Genomic DNA, 23,787 nt, shown 5'->3' with positions numbered 1-23,787 from the left:
GGGTGCTACCTGTAGTATACAGTTTCCTTGACTTAGCATCAAGAGCGAAATAGCTGTGAAAGTTATATGAATGGATCGGGCCAATATGGCTACCCTAGGGCCAATATGACTGACCTTGGACCTGTAACAAGGCCAATAGGAAAACAACATGTCGTAATGAGCAGTTAAATGAGATCGGTGGGACGTTCCTTACGATATCAACCACTGGTATTTACAGGCCGCAGTGATATAGCTTGACTTTTGCTGACTGCGGCTTTCAACAACATTCACTTCCCTCATCCAACGTACCACATCCCCGCTGGTTGTGCTGTCCGACACTGGCTGCCACGTTGTCAGAAGCCTGCTGTCGTGGTCACTGTCTGTTAAACTCCATTCATATCTGTCTACAACGCCAAACGCTTCAGCTTTCACTGGCATGCCCGGGTCAGCAAACCTTGCCATGGCCACCTCAAGCTGGAACAATGGACGCAGGACGGTGAGGAAGGAAGGCCTATATAGAGACTTACTGTAAAATAATCCCTGTGCCACTAAACTGTCGCCGCCGATTCGGTTCATAAGCACAGTAAATTATCATTTTTATTGTTAGCAATTGTGCAAAACAGTATCTCTGAGGAGCATTTTAGAAGCTGTGGCATTAATGAAGATAGAACTGGTGAAAAGTGGAAATCCATTGGTAAGCTCTCTGTACGTGAATATCATTCTGTACACAAATCATATCAGGGAATTCGCTCATATGACTCGACACATATTTCAACATGTTAATTAGGATGTTGTCAAATAGAATGAATTGGCAGTGTATCTTCGATGTGACCTTTAAAGCATCGACCAAAGCAATGATGTAAGTACAAGATTTCAGCTGCCCCCGGCCCCTACCTGTAAATGACATACTTTTTAGTTACTTGTAAACACAAACGTTTCAGGGCATGCCCTTTGACAAATGATGAAACCAATGCATGCATTTGTTTAGATATGCTTAACGGCGTCGGAGAATACAAGTAGAGACATCCATCAGATTTGCCCTCATCACCTTGGAGCCTGTGTCGGTGTTCGTGTAGTTCACGCTGATGTTGCCGCTTGCAGGTTGGTGGTGTAGCACTGTAACTCCGTTACTGTACACGGCGTCAGTGCAGGCGTTCACAGCACACAGCTTCACAGCCGCCCTGAACGTGTAGCCCGACTTGAGATCCAGTCCCGTGGACAGTACGTGGTCGCGGTGTCCAGTGTACTCATAGTCCCTTTCTGTGTGCCAGAGGTCATCTGAACATGGTAAAGAAGGTATGCATATGACTATTACGTAGATATTCATTCGATATGAAAGATCAAACTTTAGGCGGGGGTTTTGGTTTGACACTGAGCATGATAACACAATGATCATGACAACATAATAAGCATGACAACATGCCAACACAAACTATCTGAATAAACAACGAGCAAACAAGAAGCAACAGCTAGATTTGCATTTCAGGTTAATTACAGGTAAAGAACATGTCATAGATTGGCATGCTTACTTTTACTTAATTCTTTATTTATTTTGCAATGTAGGCCATCGACCAATTGTATATTAAGGTAGTCAGGTCCACATTGGACATTAAAAAGCTTCTAACTTTCATGGTATACATATAATGAAAGTTTTTTCACGGTTTCAGTATGTCATGATAAAAACGATATGTTAAACTTATTTAATGCAATATTTTCCGGGTATATATTTGTCTAAGATTATTATATGTTTTACAAATTAATTGAAAATGGTAATAGTTTTCGATAAGACCAATGTTACAGAGGTTACAAAATCTTTGGTCTCTTGGGACATTGATATATCTACCCACTTAAATAGGGAGTGTATGAGAACTGCAACGATAGGGGAAAGTGCAGTGCAATATTTATCTATATTGATATTTAGAAGATATGGTTTGACACAGAAATGTCATTTAATTAAGGTGATGGTACACATTTTCTTGCTCATGAATATATATATATATATATATATATATATATATATATATATATATATATATATATATATATATACAAATTCAAAAATAAATAGCTTTGGGTAAGAATCTGATTGGTTTTCCTTAATATAGTCGAAATCAAATTAAAATAGAGTATTGCACCTTGGATACCCAATTAATTTTGCCATTTACAGCTTCATTACAGATTATAGCTCTTTCTTGGGTAACGGCTATTTCACATGATATAACCTTACACCAATAAGTAATACAATGCTTATATGCTGATATGTATGGAGGATGTCTACCGCACTCACCTCTTACGACCTGACCGGGTTTCGAAGACTTAACGTCTAAGAAGTGTTTGCACGCTAATATATGGATCTGTTCAATTTTTTTATAGTTTCTTAAACCACAAATGTCAGCTCTATATAACAATATTGGTGCTACTTTAGTTTCAAATATCTTGTAAAATACTTTATAATCAAAGGGTTTTACTTTCCTGAGTGATTTTAAGATATAAAACAGTATTTGTTTGGCCTGAAGTGCAGCATTGCATACGTGGGTAGACCAATTTGAAGTTTCTAAGAATGATACACCCAAATAGTTATAAGAAGAACACACATTCTTATCTAAAATCGCCATAATACCATTTGTCATGTTTAGAAAAAATCACCCCTTATTGAAAACCACAACACTGCTATAGTTTTATCAAAGTTAACCGTTAATGAATATCTGTGGCAATAATCTCTAAGAACATCCATGCGCTTCTGTAGGACAAATCAAGTATCAGCAATTAAAGTTACATCCCCAGCAAACAATAATAAAGACAGCTGAAGAAACTCTAGGTGAAAATAGATGCCTGGTTCAAATGTAGACTCAATTTCTAGAGCTAAGTCATTTATGAACATATTAAACAATAATGGGCTTAGTATACATCATTGACAGACTCCAACATTACAGGGGCTAAAGTCTGAAAGTCGTTTTTTATATTTAACACAAGAGATAACATATCAATAGATAGATGTGAGATTGTTTATACTTCTTTGGCGAGAGTCCGTGTACGTTTAATATGCGTCACAATTTAGATTGGCGTACACTGTCGTCTACGTGGTGTCATGCGGAAGTATATAACACCTGCACAGAACTTCATCTTATGTAAACTATAACCATACTGAGGACGGCTGTCACCCGACATTACATGTTTGAGACATCATGAAGGCGTATTGTTATCTATCAGTACCTGATAAAGTGAACCTCCTTTCCAGCTTCCACTTGACATCTGGGTACAGGTGGGTATATTGTTGTGTGATGTTCCAGTGGGCGGCGAACATGGAGGTAGATAGCTGGTAATCCTGGTCCTCATGACAGCCATACACGGCAGACTGAAAAATGAAACAAGATGATATACCAACATATACCTGGTCCTCATGACATCCATACACGGCATACTGAAACATGAAACAAGAGGATATACCAACATATCCCTCTTCCTCGTGACAGCCATACACTGCAGACTGAAACATGAAACAAGAGGATATACCAACATATACCTGGTCCTCGTGACAGCCATACACGGCATACTGAAACATGAAACAAGAGGATATACCAACATATCCCTCTTCCTCGTGACAGCCATACACGGCAGACTGAAACATGAAACAAGAGGATATACCAACATATACCTGGTCCTCGTGACAGCCATACACGGCAGGCTGAAACATGAAACAAGAGGATATATTATTAAATTATTATGAAACATGATCAAGTAATCTTAGCACAGTCGCTGATTTACTCACCATGTTATGATGTGTAGGATTCCAATCCTGCGTTCCTGCAACATTTCAAAAGAGAAAGTAGGTGATCACAAAGTAGACAGCAGGTCATTTCTCAACAAGACAAATATGGCAGCATGGCAGCAAATGAAGCGATCGTATAATATCAAGCTGTTATGTGGCCAGATTTCAGCAGTCTGCGACGGCCAGAATGTTTCAGAGTTATCCAAATGTGGGCATTATTGAATTCTGGGACAGACTGTATCATTCGAGAAATGAGGTGAGGTGGCAGTGTCTAGAGGGCAGGCCGTACTTATATAAGAAGGAGGTTAGGGCGATTTGAGACCTTCTCTGACCTGACTAGCTTCTTATCTACTTGTCCAGGGCGGTAAACACCGACTTTCTCCGAGCTTCCGACACTATTCCGGATTCAAGAGACAGAGCACGTGCTTCGTTCAAGATATTCGTCTGTGACAAATTCTGAACTTCGTGAGTTTACATTTGTTATAAAGACCTGCTGCCACTTATTTAACCCATTATGTTGTCATTTGTGATTGTAAGCCTAAAACTGTGTGTCTCAATATATGTTTTTTTCTGTTATTCGTTTATCTTGTGTGATTATTGACTGACTTCACAGTTGTATTCTGTACGCATTTCAGTTTGCAAATCACTCCGTAGAAAGATAATTAAACGTTCATCTTGAACTTCTTTTAGACAATACCTTGCATGGAATCACATCCGCGACCATCATATATGGTCATATCGACGATGTCAGCGTTGTTGAAGATAATGTAAACCCCATCAGAAGACTGGGTCACCTCGCCACCACCCGTCTTGGCCACAAGAGTTGTGTAATATTTCTGCAAGAAGACATTCAGACAATGTAGCAGTTATGCATATGTTGAAATTATGTCATTGCTACTATTATCATGATTAGCATAAGTATAACGTTAACTAATGGTTTACTGATACAATGAATGCATCAATGAACTATCAATGGGACGCATCAACGCATCATAGAACATGCACCTGTGTACACTGTACAGTACATTGGACGCTCATTGCATTGTGTTTGGACAGTGATCGGTCGCCAGGAAGTTACTATATTTAGATACTGGAGTGGTGTGTAAACTTTCGGTTCGGTATACCGCGGACGGTATTAGTGTGACGGCACTGTGTGTAACTTTCCAGTGCCTGGTGAGTAGGTTGTATGTAAGCCTTTAAGTTTTCAATAGAGTCTTTACGTTTCTCTCACGCATTTGATCATATTGGAACCAGCTTTCATGTGAGGATCGCACTTCATCCCTGCCTAGCCCATCTCGGGAGCTTGACCACTGTCGCCGCTGGGTGAATATATATTATTATCACTGACTATTGCTATCACTACTTTTTGTATTTGATACTGACCACTGCCATCATAATATATATTGACATTGAATAGTGTACTACCGCTCTATTGTGTACTGTCATTGTAATTGCTGTGCAGTAATTTGTATTGATCTGTAAACCTAATTAATTTGTGGAATACATTTGTCGATTGTATTCTGCTTGTTGGTTATTTGTGGTTTCACAATATATTCTTTTTCTTACAGATCTCTGGATTAAAATCTTGTTTCAATTTGGGAATCGACACGTAACAATATGTGTGTGTGTTGTATGCAGCAGAACAAGTAGACAGTGGAAACCATGGATTTTATTGACGGAACATGTGAGTGTAATATTGATCAACTTCAACTTCTGCTTGACACATGTAAGTTTTTCTTCCGTTTTCTGTCTATACTGCTTTTACAGACACAATTCATTATTAAACAGACGAGTAAGTAAAACACTCAACAACACTTCAGATTCATGTACTAATGCAAATGTCACCTGTGACGTATTCAGCAGTAGATTCGTGAACTGATGCTGTAGCAAGTGTCCTGTGTCTTCATAGCCTCTCACGTCAACTACACCAGGCCTGGTGCCAATTCCCGCCCTGTAGGTCACGTTCAATATGTCGTCATCAAACCCATACCACCTCGCCTTCAGCCTTCGTGTGGACAGTTGGTAGTCGGAGTCCCGTAGTTCCTGCAATGTTTGAGGACACTGTCACAGCCATCATGCAAATTAGGGAGGGGTTTTACGCAGAAGCAGTGAGATGGTGATCAATTGTTAAACGTATTTATTCTGCTTTGAAATACTTGCTGAAAAGAAATGCTGTCTGAAAGAGCTTTTGTTCTAAAATAAACAATCAAGTGTACCAAATAATGGCATTACTTCACTGACCGAGATCTGAAATAATTCTTCTTCACTTTCAGGGCAAACATCCATGACGACACCACGTGAGGGTAGCGTGACGTCATGGACGTAGGGTTCTGCTACCGCCACTGTGGACAGCCCGACCGTGTTGGTGACCCTGACTGACACATAGTAGGCGTGGCTGTAATGGAGGTCCCAGTGGAGGTCCCGGAGAGCTACTGCTGTACACGTGGGCGGAGACGTCACTGTGCACCCTGCTCCTGACTGCAGGGCAATGAAGGGCCGGATCTCAGTCCCATACGGCGAGGTACCTGTAGACAGTAGAGAAGGTCAAATGTATACGTGGGACTTCCAGGTGAGAATGTATCTGCAGTAAACCTAAGCTGGTAGTAAGAGGGGGGGGTCAGGCTCTGTGACTTAGTTGATTACGAGTCATCTTACCCCGTAGGCGATGATTGTTGCTTATAATATCAAGCACTGACACTTCTGGTTCAGACTCGAATTGCTACAGGCCAACGCCATGTTACTTGTATGGTGATGAGTGTGACGTTTAACAACAAACAAACAAAGATAAAATCTACAAACATGACCCTTAGGGGTCTGCTCGGTCAGAAACGCAATAAATAGATCTGTAATATATAAAGACTATTTGAAGCATTTATGAGATCGAAGGATTCATTAAAACGAAGACAAGACCGCCACTTCTTACCTACGGCAGCTTCATACTTGAGGTGAGCAGCATCAGGGTCCGTGACATCTGAGTTGTTCCACGTCACTAGGAGATGACTCAGACTGGGAGTGAGGGCAGCAGTGACTCCCCCGTTAAAGACAGGCTTCTGGGTGTGCACGAGGAGACGTCCCAGGACCTGAAGAAACAAGGAGTAAACATGGCGGCGAGATGAGGGGCGTGGTTCAAGGAGGTTCAGGAAAACGGGCCATGTAGCTCAATAGGTTATGTATCATCACATGTACTCAAACAGATGGAGGGACAGATAAGTTAGAGTCTCAGAATATAAATATAATTGGAACACAAGAGGAATCCTATGGAATTTCCGTTTTGAAAAAGGTTGTTTGTCAAAATGGTCAGGATCGGGAGTCTGGCTGATTGATTGTCACAGAACCACGATGGTATGGGCATTTTTACATGCTATCAGTCACTGGTTTTCCTCGTCTAGTCTAAATACTGACTGCTATTGAACGGTACAGTTCACTCATCCACGAAGAATCAGGAGGTAACTTTGTTAGTATCAGTTTACTTGAATGGATGTAAGCCCAGCTTTGTTGATGGCCTTGATGGCTATGTAGAACGGTTGCCCCTCACTGAGAGAAGGGTGGTAGCCTTGGTACTGGGGATGATGATGAGTGGACGTGTACGGCAGGATGTCTGGAGCTGCTTCACCAGAAGGATCTGACATCAGCCCCACCTCGTAGTCATAGATACCGCTCTCCGCGTCAGTTCCGGTCCAGTTTACAAACAACTGGAAAGAGGAATATTTCATTGACTGAAGCCACACGCTGAATCCTGATATTGTTATACGTGAGTCTCAATCTACCGAGTTATGATGATCTTTAAAATGCATTTTTAAAAACTTGTTGATTTATTAAGAGTGTACATGCTCACTACTATCAAAGGGGGGGATAGGGTGTAGATGTGGTGAAAAACTGAAAACCTTTGTCCCATGAGCCTCACTACATACACAACGCAACACTTTAGCATTTATCAAGTAATCATGTAGTATGTAGAATGTATTTTATTTTCTCGCACGTGGTGCTGTGTAGAAATGAATATCTGGTGGAAACTTGACAACGCTTCAGACTGTATGCAAAATGTTGCATTTCGTGCCAACATCGTTCCATTCCTCATCACGTGAATGGGGAACTTCTCTAACTCTGCCGCATCGATTGCTGTTCCTTTGGATCTGAAAGATTCGTCCGGGTACATCATGAACACGGAGTGGGACCTACAGCTTAAAGAGCTCAAGGGTAAAAAAAACACCACAAAAGTTGCATTTAAAAATTGGTGACTTATGAATTTTTATAGATAAATCCATTCCGGTCGGTGGCGAGATCACTGAAGCCATCCATCCATCTTTATTTGTATTCACAATAAAGATTTGAATATCAATAAGGCGATAAGTGACAGTAATTATGCCTGCGGCATGACAAGGACAGCACATTTAGAGCATTAGACTGCGTGTAAAGATGGCAGTTGATTGTGCAACGTGAGATCTAACTAAAACATGTTGGGACCCATCATATAAAACCAGAGAGATATCCGCTGTTCCGTGACGTTTGTGCACTAAGGCGTATAGGAACCTTCGTAAACAAAGACGTCAAACATTACCTTTAAAGTTCTTTTTCATAATGTATAGGCAACAAGAATTGTATTGTTATAACTTAAAAACACATCTTAATATCCCGATGGTTTGTACCTGCATTGGGTATTTGGTTCAGTAACTCTGCTTCTCCTACGGTGATTGTCTATGAACCAGACCATGCCTGATGAGGTGGTGACCAGACCCGGGGCAATGCTAGACGCGGCTACAGCAATCTGTCCCACTGCTGGTGGTGTGTCATCAAGGGTCACTCCGTCAGAACACACAGGGTCAGATTCCTCAAGGGCCCGGTTGTAGGCCACCACTGTCACGTGATACGTCCCTGGGGAAGATGCCGACCATGCTGCATGTGTCGAGTAGGTTTCCGTCACCTGCAATTGTGATGGTTTGAGACGCATGTAAGTGATTGTCAACGAGTAAATATGCGCCCTGGAAGAAAACTTGATAAACCTCGATGTGAGGGAAGGCGAACACGTACATTTAATGTACTCGTATCCAAACCGAAATGCTCCTTTTGAAGACACTTGTCCGAGAACTGATACTGGTAGAACTTGACCCCACTCTCCCGGTCAAAGAAGCCGTCCCAGTGGGCGTGGAGCTGCAGACTGTCCTGGTAGTCCACTTCCGGGTGTCCAGGCTGACCATCGTGGACAACTCCAGGGTGCGGTGCACTCGCGTCTACTGTCACCTAGAGGGACAGAGGCATTATAGAATATGTCACCTAGTGGGGCAGTAACATGATAGAATGTGTCACCTAGAGGGGCAGAAACATGATAGAATGTGTCACCTAGAGGGGCAGAAACATGATAGAATGGGTCACCTATAGGGGCAGAAACATGATAGAATGGGTCACCTAGAGACACAGTAACATCTTAGAATGTGTCACCTAGAGGGGCAGTGACATCATAGAATGTGTCACCTAGAGAGGCAGAAACATCATAGAATGTGTCACCTACAGAGGCAGTAACATCACAGAATGTGTCACCTACAGAGGCAGTAACATCATAGAATGTGTCACCTACAGAGGCAGTAACATCATAGAATCAGTCACCTAGAGAGGCAGTAACATCATAGAATGTGTCACCTAGAGAGGCAGTAACATCATAGAATCAGTCACCTAGAGAGGCAGTAACACCACATAATATGTCACCTAGAGGGGCAGTAAAATCATAGAATGTGTCACCTAGAGGGGCAGTAACATCATAGAATATGTCACCTGGAGGGGCAGTAACATCATAGAATATGTCACCTGGAGGGGCAGTAACATCATAGAATGTGTCACCTAGAGAGGCAGTAACATCATAGAATGTGTCACCTAGAGGGGCAGTAACATCATAGATTGTGTCACCAAGAGGGGCAGTAACACCATTTAATGTGTCACCTAGAGAGGCAGTAACATCAAAGAATGTGTCAACTATAGATTCAGTAACATCATGGAATGTGTCACCTAGAGAGGCAGTAACATCATAGAATGTGTCACCTAGAGAGGCAGTAACATCATAGAATGTGTCACCAAGAGGGGCAGTAACACCATTTAATGTGTCACCTAGAGAGGCAGTAACATCATAGAATGTGTCACCTATAGATTTAGTAACATCATAGAATATGTCACCTAGAGAGGCAGTAACATCATAGAATGTGTCACCTAGAGGGGCAGTAACATCATAGATTGTGTCACCAAGAGGGGCAGTAACACCATTTAATGTGTCACCTAGAGAGGCAGTAACATTTCAGAATGTGTCACCTAGAGAGGCAGTAACATCATAGAATCAGTCACCTAGAGAGGCAGTAACATCATAGAATGTGTCACCTAGAGAGGCAGTAACATCATAGAATCAGTCACCTAGAGAGGCAGTAACATCATAGAATCAGTCACCTAGAGAGGCAGTAACATCATAGAATGTGTCACCTAGAGGGGCAGTAACATCATGGAATGTGTCACCTAGAGGGACAGTAACATCATGGAATGTGTAATGTGAGTTTAATCAATGTCACAGGTATGTTCAGTTCAGTATCATCGTTACATTTAGAATCTAGATAAATAAATACTTGAACACTGTCGTTCATTCAGTCGCATGCACACATGCTTTAAAAGTTATATAGACAGAAACGAATTATCCTCACTTTGATTGCAAGCGACGTGTTAAGTTTGGCGTGGTTCATTACTGTAATCTCGATGAAGTAGTCGGAGTCGTGAACGCCCTTGTGCATGTCGTGGAACACACCACCATGACTGAGATTCGACGAGATTATGCGTGGTTTGATCTGGAAGTGTCTGTGGTAACACCCTGTCCCTGGCGTACAGTAACAGTTGGCGCCCCGTGCATAGTCGCCGTACCTCGCTGTGCAGTTGGCCATTGTCTGGGGGTAATCAAACACAACTGAATAAATACTTATGTATTCGTGCCCTGAAGCAAAGAAAACATTTATAATAACAGAACAAAGCAACCAATGACAGAGGAAGGTATGTACTTGCGTGTCTCCTTGAGCTGATAGATGTTCTTCTCCGTGGTAGATGTGTGAGCCAGTGATGTTGTCGTACAGTCTCCACGACACAGTCTCTAGACCACTGTGGTCATCAAACGCCAGCCACTCAAATCTTAAATGCAAGACATGGTACTTTGTTTAACGAGTGAATGAGTTTGGTTTAACGCCCCTTTGAACATTATTTTAGTTATTTTCAAGGCGTGTCAGCTTCACGGAGTGACGTGAATCCTGTGAGCACGGGTATGGTACTGACAAACCTAGAAACGTAGTTAATGAGAAGTTGGATTTGAACCCATGATCATAAGTTTCACGAACGCCGGAGGGACGCACCTAATACGTAAATTGCGGCGGCTGAGACAAATGGGCCACCCGTTGCAATTGTTTTGCGTTGAAGGTACTGTTTACTAACTTAACATGTAGAAAGAGAAACTTACGTCATTTCATTGAATTCTTCTACTCTATGAACACTGATGTTGAGTCTGTCTCCCCTGGTGAGCCACAGGTTCTCTATGACTGGAGGCGATGTGTCCACGTGGACTGTCACGCTCTCCTCAAGGAGTTCGCGCCTGATGTCGTACGCCCTGACCCAGAACCTGACGGTGTCTCCGTCCACGAGGACCGGTTTGACTGTCTGATGCTGAGTCAGACCCTGGCCCTGGAAGTCGGCGTCAGGAGGGGGGAAGAGGATGCTGCTGCCGCCACTGTGGTCAATCAGGAAGGCGGCGCGGTATTCCACTATGCCTGTGTTATATAAATGTGGGAGGAACATTATTTGAAAAGCCTAATCATTACCTTCCTGTTGTAAGGATAGCAGATTTACATCAACACATGAGCCATCTTCCTTCCACAGACTTTTCAATCCTAGCAAAGAATACTAGTACGATATGATATTTTATGATTGTCTATATTTGCAAAAGGTTTTGAAAGTTTGATGTAAAGGGATTGTTATTTTAATAATGTATAATTGATGAAATGCTACACATTGTATTTTATTTGAAATGTGAATAAAGATTTAATAAATTTGTTTTATCTCAACACCAAAAAAACATCAAAAAACAAAAAAAACAAAAAAACAAAAAAACAAAAAAATCTTCCCCCATTACATTGAGCTTAATAAACCGAAATTAAAGACTAGTGGTAAATGCATAACAAGGAAAAATAAAAAATAAAATAAACAAAAAAAACACATGAGCCAAGATCCTGGAGCAGGAGTGGGATAGAAGGAGTTTCCTCTTATCACAAATGTAATGTTGAATTTAAGGGCAAGATTTGAACAAATGGTTAAAAAGAATCTAATTTGATTCCATGCATCCATCGATGTCTTATAACATGGACGAAACTTGGGTAGGGAATAACTGGGGTCTGGTTGCAATGTGTGTTAACTTGCTGACCGCATACAGTGAATACAACATTCTACTGATTGTCAACCAACCACTGATTGTCTGCCCGATGGCATTTGTTACTGCTCATGATATCAACCACTGATGGTCCCCTGACGGCACAGGTATTCTCTTTCCCGAAGCCGTCACTATACAACCTACCAACCTTGAGGGAGTTGTGATAATTCGACTCCATGTTCATCCATTATAGGCAGGTATTGGGGAAATGAAGCTTAATAAACACAAGGACGTCCTCACCCTGCACGTGATCAATGGCGTCTATTCCCCTGGAGTGGTTGTTATCGTCGTAGTCCTGGGTAACGTCATGCGTGGAGGCCGCTTGCTTCAGCCACCCGTTGTTGTAATGGAGGGGGTTGATGTACCTGTAGAGTGTATAGGGATGTTATATTTTTATGCACTTGAAATACAAATATAGATTAATGCTGTCACAAATACATTTACATTTTGTTTGAGAATTTGACAATTTTATGTGAAGTTAAGTTATATTGCACTGTTTCGATGTTATACGGGGAAGTTGTTAAAGCGTTTGCCAAGGTTCGATGCGCCACGCGGGTACAAGGTGTTGCGCATATTTTTGTGTCCTCCGCCATGATATTGTCGATGTTGATGGCGGAGTAAAACCCAATTTACTAGCTCCATGTCGTAAAATATTCTAGTAGCGATTATGTCCCTGTCAATGGATCACTGAGAAGGCATCAATTTTGAACAGTCACATGCCTTGAGAGACACTACGTGATGTAGATGACACGAGTTGGTGGATGCATGCTTCCTTACCTCTTCTCCCAGTCGACAGACACGTCCGTCGTATTCCACTGCCAGCGGTGTGTTGTTATAGAAGCCGATGACGTCACTAGCAGCCTCGTGTCATGGATCACGCCCACTTTTGACACCTCGTCATAGATGAATATTCGCCGAGCACTCTTCCTGTTTTTGGCCTTGTCGTAAGCGGTTAAAACAAGCGCATACACCCCGGGGTGTGACAGATGAAACTGGCTTGAAGATGTCTGCAAACCAAGGATGAATGATGTATTATTTAGATGTGAAAGTTCAGATGACAAAAATGTACTAGCTTGACAATAAACAATCACACATAATGATCATGATATAGTAAAAATATAACCTTTTCATGCATGGGTGTAATTCCCCCTAGTGAACTTGTTGATCATACATTTGGATTGGGAAGTAAGAACATGTAAGAACATCCGTTTTATTTGTAGCATGATAAAGCAAACCCCTTTGATGAGGTGTCGAGACGAAGGATCAAATTCGTTGCAAATCTGCGCTTCCAATCTGTGACTCTATGGTCCTGACACCTGTAAGGGACGCAACTCTCTGTGACCGAGGGAAGGCATATAATCTGTCACAATGGCATACCTCGCCGATGTATCTATCAGGTTCAAAGGCTAGTGATTTCTCCACGAGCTGAGAGTCGGGATGTTGGTCATAAAGTTCAAATATCGACACCAAGTAGGAGAACACCAGGACATCGTCCCTCCATCCCTGCCACGTGACACTGATCGGAGTCTGCAGTCAGACGGATACATTACATGTGTATATGACACTCATCAACACACGGACATGTGTACATATGTAACAATCAGGCCGATTATGGCCAGCCAAGCAGCATCCAGCACAGTGCAGGTTTTGCTTCTGTATTCAATATGTCCATTAGCCTGGAGACCAAGAGTACATACATATATAACCATGTAGCGCCATATGCTTTTGACAGACTAGATAATAACTACAATATTCAGCAACAGTTTTTGACGTCACAGAAGGTTTGTATGAGGTCATTCCTACAATAGATATCTAGTAGACTGTCAAATAACATATATATGTTTCTACAGTCTTACAATACTAGAATAATAACGAGAATGCTATTCTCGCATTTTACAATTACAAAGCTTCAATTCCTCAGGTTCGCAACATATAAAACTATGTAATGAAGCAACTATCTATCATCTCTCCCTATTTGGTTTACATGTACACTGATTCAGAAACTGGACTCATTGTTCAGTATAATAATTGTTCTTCACAAGTTCTAAAATGACCTGTGTGTGGGTCTTGGCCAGCGATATCATATCATCTCTGCAGTTCTCCTTCAGATCTACACTGCAGTGATGTGGGTCTATGAAGTCAAACCCGAGGATATAACGATTGATTTGTGTCTTCCCTTCGTAGAAGTAAGTCACGAGACTGCCGCTCTCCTTGTTCCTCACTTTAACGTAGCCACCATTAGTTGCCTCAAATGTAAATTCCATTCTGAGTAAAAAAAACCGGATAATCAGAGAAGTTCAGTTAGCTTGCATAATATGTAGGCTGCTATATATTTGTCATTGCAAATTTACTCAATTGGTATTCGATAAGTTTAGATTGATTATTGTAACAATATGTTGGTTGTTCAAGGCCTCTCATGCAATGTGACTCACAGATCTCCATTCTCCACATGATGGGAGAGAAAGGTATCCGCAGTCACGTTCTCCTCACAGGTCAACTTAGTTTGATGAGGTACCGTCTTACTGGGGCCATTGCAAGGTCGTACAGTCCTCCTTATGACATAGCCGTCTGGAACATACTTACAACTTAAAAGATAGTTTTTGAAAGGACCAAAGGTGAATAAAACCAAAGTGAACATATTTAGCAAATAGCAACCAACAATGGATAACTTATGATATCAATGGAAGCCACAAAACCCTTTAAATAACTATAAGAAGCATAAGAGTCAATAGTACAATTCCCTCTGTATCATTAGAATGTGTTTTTGAATCACTCTCAAATGATGATGATACCAGGTGCTTTGGAAACATTGAGCGTATCCAGTCACATTGGTGACACCAGTAGAAAACACATGCAAACATCATGAGAATGTGTTTCTGAATCACTCTCAAGTGATACAGTCAAAATAGCAATGACATCGGGCATAAAATTATTCAATGATCATGAAGGAATACACTTTCAAAGAACACAGAGTTCATACTTCTTTTAACTTCAAATGTTGCTTTGGCGTTGATGATGCCAACAGCAAATCCCTCAACATAGGCCTGTCTGAGTGGTGGAGTCGCAGTCATGATGAACTTGGTCTCGAATTTGTAGTAGATCATCCTTGTGTCGTTGATGTTGGTCCAGGACTTGTCTTGGGGAGCTCCTTCATTGGGGTTGTCTGGGGCTTCCACCTTGTCCAGGCCCGAGCCGGTCACCTTCAGTGTGTTGTACAAAATAGACGGGAGCTTGTCGACTGAAAACAAAAGGTGAGAGTGAATACATCTTCGATGATGCAGTGTATCAGACATCCATTTCTTTCTCCCACAAAGTCAGTTGCCAATGAATGAAGAGTAGCATCTAACAAAGTTGATAGGACCTGTCAATCAAGGCAAGTGGTAAAGAAAACTGCAAGTGTCAGACTGTAACGAGCCGTTACAAATATATCAGGTGGAAGGCGGATGTTTCAGATGACATGGTCAGTAACCGCCAGATTCATCAGTTTCCTGATAACAGGAAGACACGATTTGAAAAATGACCCAAGGAATCTATTTCCACGGATAATCGAAATTGGTTATTCTCTGACGTTTCTCTACACCCATTCGCAACCATATCTTTATTTTAAACCCTTTATGAATAACACACACCAAAAAAGCCTCTCACGAGCAACAGAAAGTCTGTGCTGAGCTACAGATAGGAGCGATGGAGGTGGTGACGTAATTTCAGAAACAAAACAATGTTGAACCCGATCGCCTTCTGCAGCAAACCTAATAGGTATTTATAGATAAGAGTGGATTAGTGAATGTTGTTTAAACAGCAGGCAGAAATAGATATATCAATGGCCTGGACCCGGCTAATCCGTGACATCACCAACAGTTACTATCCACGCCACTGGCGTACGAGTTCCTGCAATCAGCCAAGTCACCAAGTTGAACCCTGATCAAGAAGATTGGGGCACTGGCGTCCTACTCTGACCCAGGCAGCAAGGGTATAGAGATGGTTGAGTGGAAACCGTTCACCTCACTGTCTGCAGGACGTAATTGACACATTTAATGTTTTCAGGATATCAAGAAAACCATTGATTGGAAACTATTGTAATTCCTTTATAATTAACATTTGTGCTATTATTTCCCTCTCAGATCTAAAGTGTAACATTAGTTTTGTATGCGTATTCCATTCCTACTTTTCTCGCAGTGAGTGCCGCTAAACTCTGTTGTACAGATACAATTCCTTGCATATTCCTTTGCACATACTCCCGGGTAGCACCTTGTACTGTCACTTCGCCACGAACATGCCTCTGAAAAACACACAGGATACTCGTGTCAGTCATACAGGCGAATTAGGTCGCATTTTATATAACTACAGGCACCATTAAAACTGTAAACTGAAATAGATTATATATGTGATTAAATTTTCAAAATCGACAAATAACTTTTACCCTGGAACCTCACTTCTTTTGTCATAAAATATATCCGCACCAGTCAGTTAAGGCAGAAAAGCTAAAACATTAATCCGGTTATTATTAAAAAAATGGACGAGGTATTAAATCAAACTTAAAGGTTATGAAAACATTTTGAAATGTTGGTTTCAAAATAAATCAGGCATGTTCGATTGGCTGGCAATTGGCCTTACATTTGCCATACTTATAATTCTGACATGTAAAAGTAGGTATGGCTAAAACGAGAGAGATGGCTCATTTTTGAATTTCGAGTCACTGATCAAGGATTACTTTTTACGGACATGTCCAGTGACAATCAGCATGACTCAAATACACGATCATCGTTAAATGTTTTATAACGGTATCAAACACTTTCCGTAATCGCAAGAAAGGTAAGATCCCGACGATTGGGCCAATTCCATGAGCATTTGTTTATTGGTCCAGCCAATGTACCATGAAATTCCTGTCTCAGTGATGAACCATAATTCTTAATACAATCGAGGGAGGACCGTCTTTATATCTGAGACAAGTGGAATGGTGTGGTATGAAGTTGAAAAATCAAAAATTCTTACAGAACTACACAGATTCATACTAAAGCTTTGACTTTTGTGAACCCCCGTCATCACCACGTCCTCTCTCTGATACTATATTAACTGTTAAGAATTATGGTTAATCTCTGAGATAGGGACCATCTTTAGTGGTACATTTGCTGAGCCCTGCAATATATTCACCTCATCAAAACTATTGCATCACCAAATTGGAAGTGTAATTGCGAGTTTATATTCAATGTAGAGATTTTCAATTGTGACCTGTGTGTTGTCACATCATCTGCTTCTAGAATGGTAGTCAACTTAACTGCCCCACCTTGTGGGTGCGTTTATGTGAACCGTATGCACAGCTAAGGGGTCTTAAAAGAGAAATTCATGTTTGATGACGAAAAGTTCATGCTATTACTATTATTCCTAACTGTTATTAATTTTGAATGAAAGTTCTACCAATTTGAAAGTCTGTCTTTATAACGATTATGATTGAAATGCCTAAGCGTACTATCCCAGAAAATCAAAGATGGCAAATCGTTGGGATGCACAACATTGGCATGGCATTGCTGTGTAGAACATTAATCATGCTGTAATCTGTAGACTGATCAGAAAACACTTTGACTGGACATGTGAGGGACTTGCCGAGATCAGGACGTCCACGAAGACCAGTGACAGAGAGGACACAGTCCTTGTAGGCCAGGCGAGAACTGCACTGTTCTTCATCATCACCGACATGCAAACACCAGAGCATCACTAAGCACCATCAGACGTCGACTGAATGCAGCAGGATTAAGGGCCAGAAGACCAGTAAGGCGTCCCCTGCTCTCACCCCATTTTATGCTGGGCTCTGCCTGGTGTCAGACTCGAGCACACTGGATCTTGAGGTCATTGAGGGGGATTCATTGGTCTTTCGAGAGAAGGCCTACGCTGATGGTAGGACTTGTGTGGAGGCAAAGAGGAACATCTTATTATCAGCAAAACATCCAGGAAACAGTGGCCTCAGGTGGCGGATCAGGGATGGTATGGGCATGCTGCTTCTTTGACTGTAAATTTGATTTTGTGACAGTTCAGGGGGCTCTAAATGGACAGAGGTACCAAGATACCATATTGAACAGTTTTGATAACCATGATCATCTAACTGTGACATGGGTACAGCGTTACTGAGACGTTTTGATTTGTCAATCTCATTCCTGACAGTTATATTTACCCACTTACAATCTTTGGAGTAGCTGGCGAATAATGTTTCTTTTCTTTGCAAATATTAATTTTTCCTTTTATTCATGAATTAACATCTTATGTGACGTTAAGTAACACTTTTGTTTCTCGTTACACATTTCCTTTCTGATTAACAACAAATTGTGGTGGTGAGATACTTTTGATGAGATGTACATTTCTCGTTGTACGGAATTTTATGGAGCTTTGGAATGTAGTACAAAAGAGAACTGGCCATGTCTTCAGCTCAAAGTTGTTAATACACGCACGGAACTGTTTTTGATTTAACCAAATGTTTCAAGGCAATATCAAGTACTATACTCTCTGTTCGATACTTTGGCCTATTACTGTGTATACCCCCATCCACCAGCGCCAGTTGTTAAATGTCTTTCGACGACACAAAGTTAAGTCTTGTTCTTACCAGTGGTTTCTAAAACGGGGCAACAAATCTTCAAACACACTTAATAAAAACCTCTAAAACATGTCTGTTTGAAACATTAAATGTTGTCACTAGTCAAAACATGCAAATGTTCAAACTCATTCATATGAACAACTGTTACAACAATTTCTACATTCGATTTTTAAATATGTTGTTATTGTCATCAATTATGGAGATCCTTTGGGCGAAGAAGGCATTTGTAATACCTCGTCCAAATGGAGGTATGCAGCAATGTATGAAATAACAAGTATATTAAAGATGATGAGTGGGTTTCCACAATTCCCGATACTTACGGATACAGGATTTATTGTCTGTGGTGTTGACGTACGCTCGTTCCCCAGGCCGATCCATGTACACCCCTTCACACCGGGAACACACCTGGTCAGAGGGCGACGTACATTCCTCCAGGTCACAGTTGGAGATGGCCGAGCACACTGTCCATAGAAAATAGTGCATACAGACACTACCGACCTGGGAACTGCACGTAACCAAGTGACCAGAAGGAATGTCAAGGTAATTAAGATACCCAGTTGTGATATATGTATCATGATTATTGAAACATGTCAGCACCCTATCAATGATTTATTTGCAGGAACCAGTCAGAGATGCCAATTTGCCAAGCCTCTCTTCAGGAAAATGAAACAAAATGTATTTCTACAGATCATCCCAATATCGTGGTTATTTAAGTTGACTGTATGTGGATCTGTGAGCACTCAGTCACTGAGGAATACGTGTGCATATAAGATAAGTTCACAGTTAACCACTTACTCCGGCATCTGTTGGGGCTGGCATAGAAGCCCATCTTGCAGTTTGTGCATATCTCGGGGAGGCTGCAGGTGCCCCCGCTACTGTATTGGGTTTTGCCGTTGCTGTAGATGATATGGGACGTTCTGTAGTTGATGTTGCAGGCGCCGTTGGGGTTAATGACGTTGTCGCAGATGGCTACGGATGTGTTGATGAAGTCAATAAAGTACATGTCTATCAATGACAGAGCCTTTTTCGGCTTACATGTTCATATCAATGTACTGATTAGTCCCTTAAATATATTTGTGATTAAAAGTATACATTTCTTTCGTAAAGGTAGTTTTACCGTGCGGACAGCCATGGTTATCGGTAGATCTGTATCCAGATTTGCACACATGCACCTTGTAGTACTCTGTCCTGTTGGAGAGATAGATCCCATGTATGTACAACCTACATTAGCTACCTGTACACAGAGAGATTGATCCCATGTATGTACAACCTACACTACCTGTACACAGAGAGATTGATCCCATGTATGTACAACCTACACTACCTGTACACAGAGAGATAGATCATATGTATGTAGAACCTACACTATCTACACGCAGAGAGATAGATCACATGTATGTACAACCTACACTATCTGTACACAGAGAGATAGATCCCATGTATGTACAACCTACACTATCTGTACTCAGAGAGATAGATCCCATGTATGTACAACCTACACTATCTGTACACAGAGAGAAAGATCCCATTCAGAGACACAGAAGAAGCCCTCTCTACATCCCATATCCAACCCATTTGCTGGAACACGTTAGTTGTCATGTTCAAAAGGATAGGATCCCACCTCACTACCTAAGCACCTTAACACCCCAGAGTTAATTCACCATGGAGACAGAGAACAAGCAACAACTCCCGTTCCCGGACGTTCAGACCCCAGCAACAAGATTACAACCACACAGAAAGTCTTCTAATTCTGACCAGGACACCACTCTACACTACATTAGCAAGACTTCACATCAAATCAGCAGATTACTTAAGCACCGGGCAGTCATTTATACAATCTTCACTATCGCCCCATCCCTAAGTAGAACCCTCCACACCAATGGTCGCAATCCTTCCTCCAACACGATGTGATCTGTAGCTACTCGCATCAAAGAACCTTAAACTTTAAAAACCTGAGCAAATCAGCCCTCTCAGACCCCCGGCAAATGTTTTCCAGCCATCAGTTTGATAAAGTCCAAACCCATCTCTACCAAACACCAGGTCTTCACATAAAACATAAACATCCGCCGTCATCAATGTTTCATCAATAGAGATCAAGAGTATTACATCCAGTCTGCCTATGAAGATCTTATCAAGTAACACACACTTTCTAATGAGTAAGCAATCGACTTGTTACAAGTCTTTGAATGGCATTTAGAGGTGACACACACGAGAGAGACTTTATGGATGTCAACTTCTTTATTATGAGGAACACACGTTTCGGAGTACGTGCTTATTCCTTTACCTGGTGAATGAATGCTATGATGCAGAGAGCATATATATGTACATGTGAAAACCACACAAATAAATAGATAATAATGGTGGAAACTTAACAAGTCAACAGTTGAATAGCGGCTGATTAGTCTTTAGCAATGGACAGATAGAAGCCTGAAATAGATTAGCACTGCTTGGTAATGAGCAATGGACAGATAAAAGTCAGGAACTAAATTAGCGCTGCTTGGTAATGAGCAATGGACAGATAAAAGTCAGGAAAAAGATTAGCGCTGCTTGGTAATGAGCAATGGACAGATAGAAGCCAGGAAAAAGATTAGCACTGCTTGGTAATGAGCAATGGACAGATAGAAGCCAAGAACTAAATTAGCGCTGCTTGGTAATGAGCAATGGACAGATAGAAGCCAGGAACTAAATTAGCGCTGCTTGGTTATGAGCAATGGACAGATAGAAGCCAGGAACTAAATTAGCGCTGCTTGGTAATGAGCAATGGACAGATAGAAGCCAGGAAATAAATTAGCACTGCTTGGTAATGAGCAATGGACAGATAAAAGCCAGGAAATAAATTGGCGCTGCTTGGTAATGGGCAATGGACAGATAAAAGCCAGGAAATAAATTAGCGCTGCTTGGTAATGAGTAATGGACAGATTGGAGGGCAGAGGTAAATTAACCATGGACAAATAGAAGCCAGCAGGATTAATTAGTCTTCATAGAGGCATAAAGCGACAGATAGACGTGGCACAGCTGAATTAATCAATAGGTCAAGCACAAGGTAGATACGTTCCCTGGTCACGGTTCATAGCCGACTGGTATCTTCTGATGCTAATGCCCACATGTAGTTTACATACTCCGAAATGTAGCGTTCCTCGGAATAAAGAAACTGACAACCATAAATACTCTCTCTTAGCCTGTTACAACATTTTAATCCTCACTGTACATCTGACTTTATTGCCTGTCTGTTATTTGACTGTACACCTGGCTTCATCAAATTATCTGTGCGCTTCTTGGAATCCATTACCTGTTGTTGTTAATGTTAATTTGTTGCTTATATATATATATATATATATATATATATATATATATATATATATATATATATATATATATATATATATTGTATGACAGTTGGTGATCATCTGTATGACAATTGGATATTACCTGTATAGCAGCTAGTGATTATCTGTATGACAGTTGGTGATCATCTGTATGACAGTTGACCATTACCTGTATGGCAGTCAGTGGTTTTCTGTATGACAGCTGGTCATTATCTATATGACAGTTAGTGATTACCTGTATGACAGTTAGTGGTTATCTGTATGATGGTTAGTGTTTGCCGGTGTGAACGTTAATGTTTGCCCGTTTGAGCGTGTTGGTATATATGGTAGATTGAGATTATCTGCGTGACAATTAGTGATTACCTGCGTGATAATAAGTGACTAACTCTGTGACAGTAAGGGAATATCTGTAATGGCAGTTAGTGAGTTACCTGTATAACGGTTTGCGTGATAGTTAGTGATTACCTGTATGATAGTTAGCATTTGCCTGTATGACAGTTAGTGTTTTCCTGTATGACAGTTAGTGTTTTCCTGTATTGCAGTATGACATTTCCTGTATGACATTGTTGGTATATATGGTAGATTGAGATTACCTGCATGACAATTTGTGATTACATGTATGACAGATGCTGACTACCTGTATGGCAGTTAGGCAATATATATATGACAATATATGTAAAGCAGTGAATACATGTATTACATCTGATCAATACCTGTATGACAGCTGGCTATTACCTGTGTCTACTGCACCGATCCAAGTACCAGAAATTGCACGTCGTATAAGATGTCACCCGGCGTGACTGGACGTTCGTGATGACATTTATCCTGCAACAAAGATAAACGTGAATGTGACTTATAACATACTTGCACAACATGGAAGGAGTCTGTTGATATATGAGTTAACACATAATTAAGATTTCCAAGTTCATCTTACAGTTCATGGCAATGGTGTTCAAAGCAGTTTTTCTCGTGTAAAAAACAACATAACCCATTCCTATTGATTCTGGCACTGCATGGTTTCCATAGTCCAAGCAAATAGCTCAGATACTTTAAGTGCGTTCACGAATATGCTCGCTCACCCAAGTTAACAAAACGAATAAAAGTGACAAAATCCTTTCTACATCTATAAGAAAACTCGGCCAAAAGCACATCATGAGTGTGTGTTTATGAATCATTATCAAATATTGATGAAGCCAGGTGTTTGCGGAATGGTTCGCGTATCCTGCTCCTCCAGTGACACACGTCACAAACACATTCAAAGTCAGTCAGTTGTCCACAAGCAATGCGACTTACTATTTCCTAACGTCAGTGAAACTAGATAACTGTGGTAACTGCAAAGGAAAGTCAATGTTTTACCTGAAAAAAACATATGGTACAGGTAACAAAAGTGAATTGCATTGAACATTAGTTTTGTCATTGATGCGCAAATTTGGAAATGCCTCCACATCCACAGGCCTTGGATGCTGTAACAGCTTTTGAGCAAGAGTCGTAGGATGCTCTTTGAAATCTTCGAGGGAATGAGCATGCTCGATTGTACCTCAAAACTTGAATGAATACACAAACAGCAGGAACGTCTGAAATATTGCTCGACATGAATTGAAAGTTGACTATTAGAAAGAATTTTTAAACACAGACCTAATTATGACACAGATGATAGCAACTTTTGACTCAATCCTTGGAAGGATGTGTAGAAGCA

The 23,787-nt window shown here is 41.1% G+C and overlaps 1 protein-coding gene across 1 annotated transcript in view; it reads right to left on the bottom strand.

Annotated features, from left to right (window-relative positions):
- Window positions 1-23,787, bottom strand: part of LOC139445279 (uncharacterized) — a 52,152-nt gene that overhangs the window by 23,895 nt on the left and 4,470 nt on the right. The window contains exons 2-27 of the mRNA XM_071226412.1: window positions 22,827-22,916; window positions 19,883-19,953; window positions 19,561-19,734; window positions 19,086-19,226; window positions 16,348-16,461; window positions 15,163-15,420; window positions 14,615-14,750; window positions 14,237-14,447; window positions 13,560-13,709; window positions 12,960-13,189; window positions 12,423-12,547; window positions 11,220-11,526; window positions 10,771-10,897; window positions 10,423-10,659; window positions 8,777-8,986; window positions 8,395-8,669; window positions 7,728-7,881; window positions 7,219-7,440; window positions 6,672-6,828; window positions 5,990-6,273; window positions 5,594-5,791; window positions 4,446-4,584; window positions 3,749-3,783; window positions 3,193-3,334; window positions 1,028-1,257; window positions 289-453 (exon numbers count right to left, since the gene is read on the bottom strand). Of these exons, the coding sequence (XP_071082513.1) occupies window positions 289-453; window positions 1,028-1,257; window positions 3,193-3,334; window positions 3,749-3,783; window positions 4,446-4,584; window positions 5,594-5,791; window positions 5,990-6,273; window positions 6,672-6,828; window positions 7,219-7,440; window positions 7,728-7,881; window positions 8,395-8,669; window positions 8,777-8,986; window positions 10,423-10,659; window positions 10,771-10,897; window positions 11,220-11,526; window positions 12,423-12,547; window positions 12,960-13,189; window positions 13,560-13,709; window positions 14,237-14,447; window positions 14,615-14,750; window positions 15,163-15,420; window positions 16,348-16,461; window positions 19,086-19,226; window positions 19,561-19,734; window positions 19,883-19,953; window positions 22,827-22,916 (4,582 nt within the window). The remainder of the gene's footprint in view (window positions 1-288; window positions 454-1,027; window positions 1,258-3,192; window positions 3,335-3,748; window positions 3,784-4,445; window positions 4,585-5,593; window positions 5,792-5,989; window positions 6,274-6,671; window positions 6,829-7,218; window positions 7,441-7,727; window positions 7,882-8,394; window positions 8,670-8,776; window positions 8,987-10,422; window positions 10,660-10,770; window positions 10,898-11,219; window positions 11,527-12,422; window positions 12,548-12,959; window positions 13,190-13,559; window positions 13,710-14,236; window positions 14,448-14,614; window positions 14,751-15,162; window positions 15,421-16,347; window positions 16,462-19,085; window positions 19,227-19,560; window positions 19,735-19,882; window positions 19,954-22,826; window positions 22,917-23,787) is intronic.

Source organism: Haliotis cracherodii, unplaced genomic scaffold (assembly GCF_022045235.1).
Source record: "Haliotis cracherodii isolate W230 unplaced genomic scaffold, xgHalCrac1.p SCAF_6, whole genome shotgun sequence".
NCBI lineage: Eukaryota > Metazoa > Mollusca > Gastropoda > Lepetellida > Haliotidae > Haliotis > Haliotis cracherodii.
This window is presented reverse-complemented; position numbering and strand designations above follow the sequence as displayed.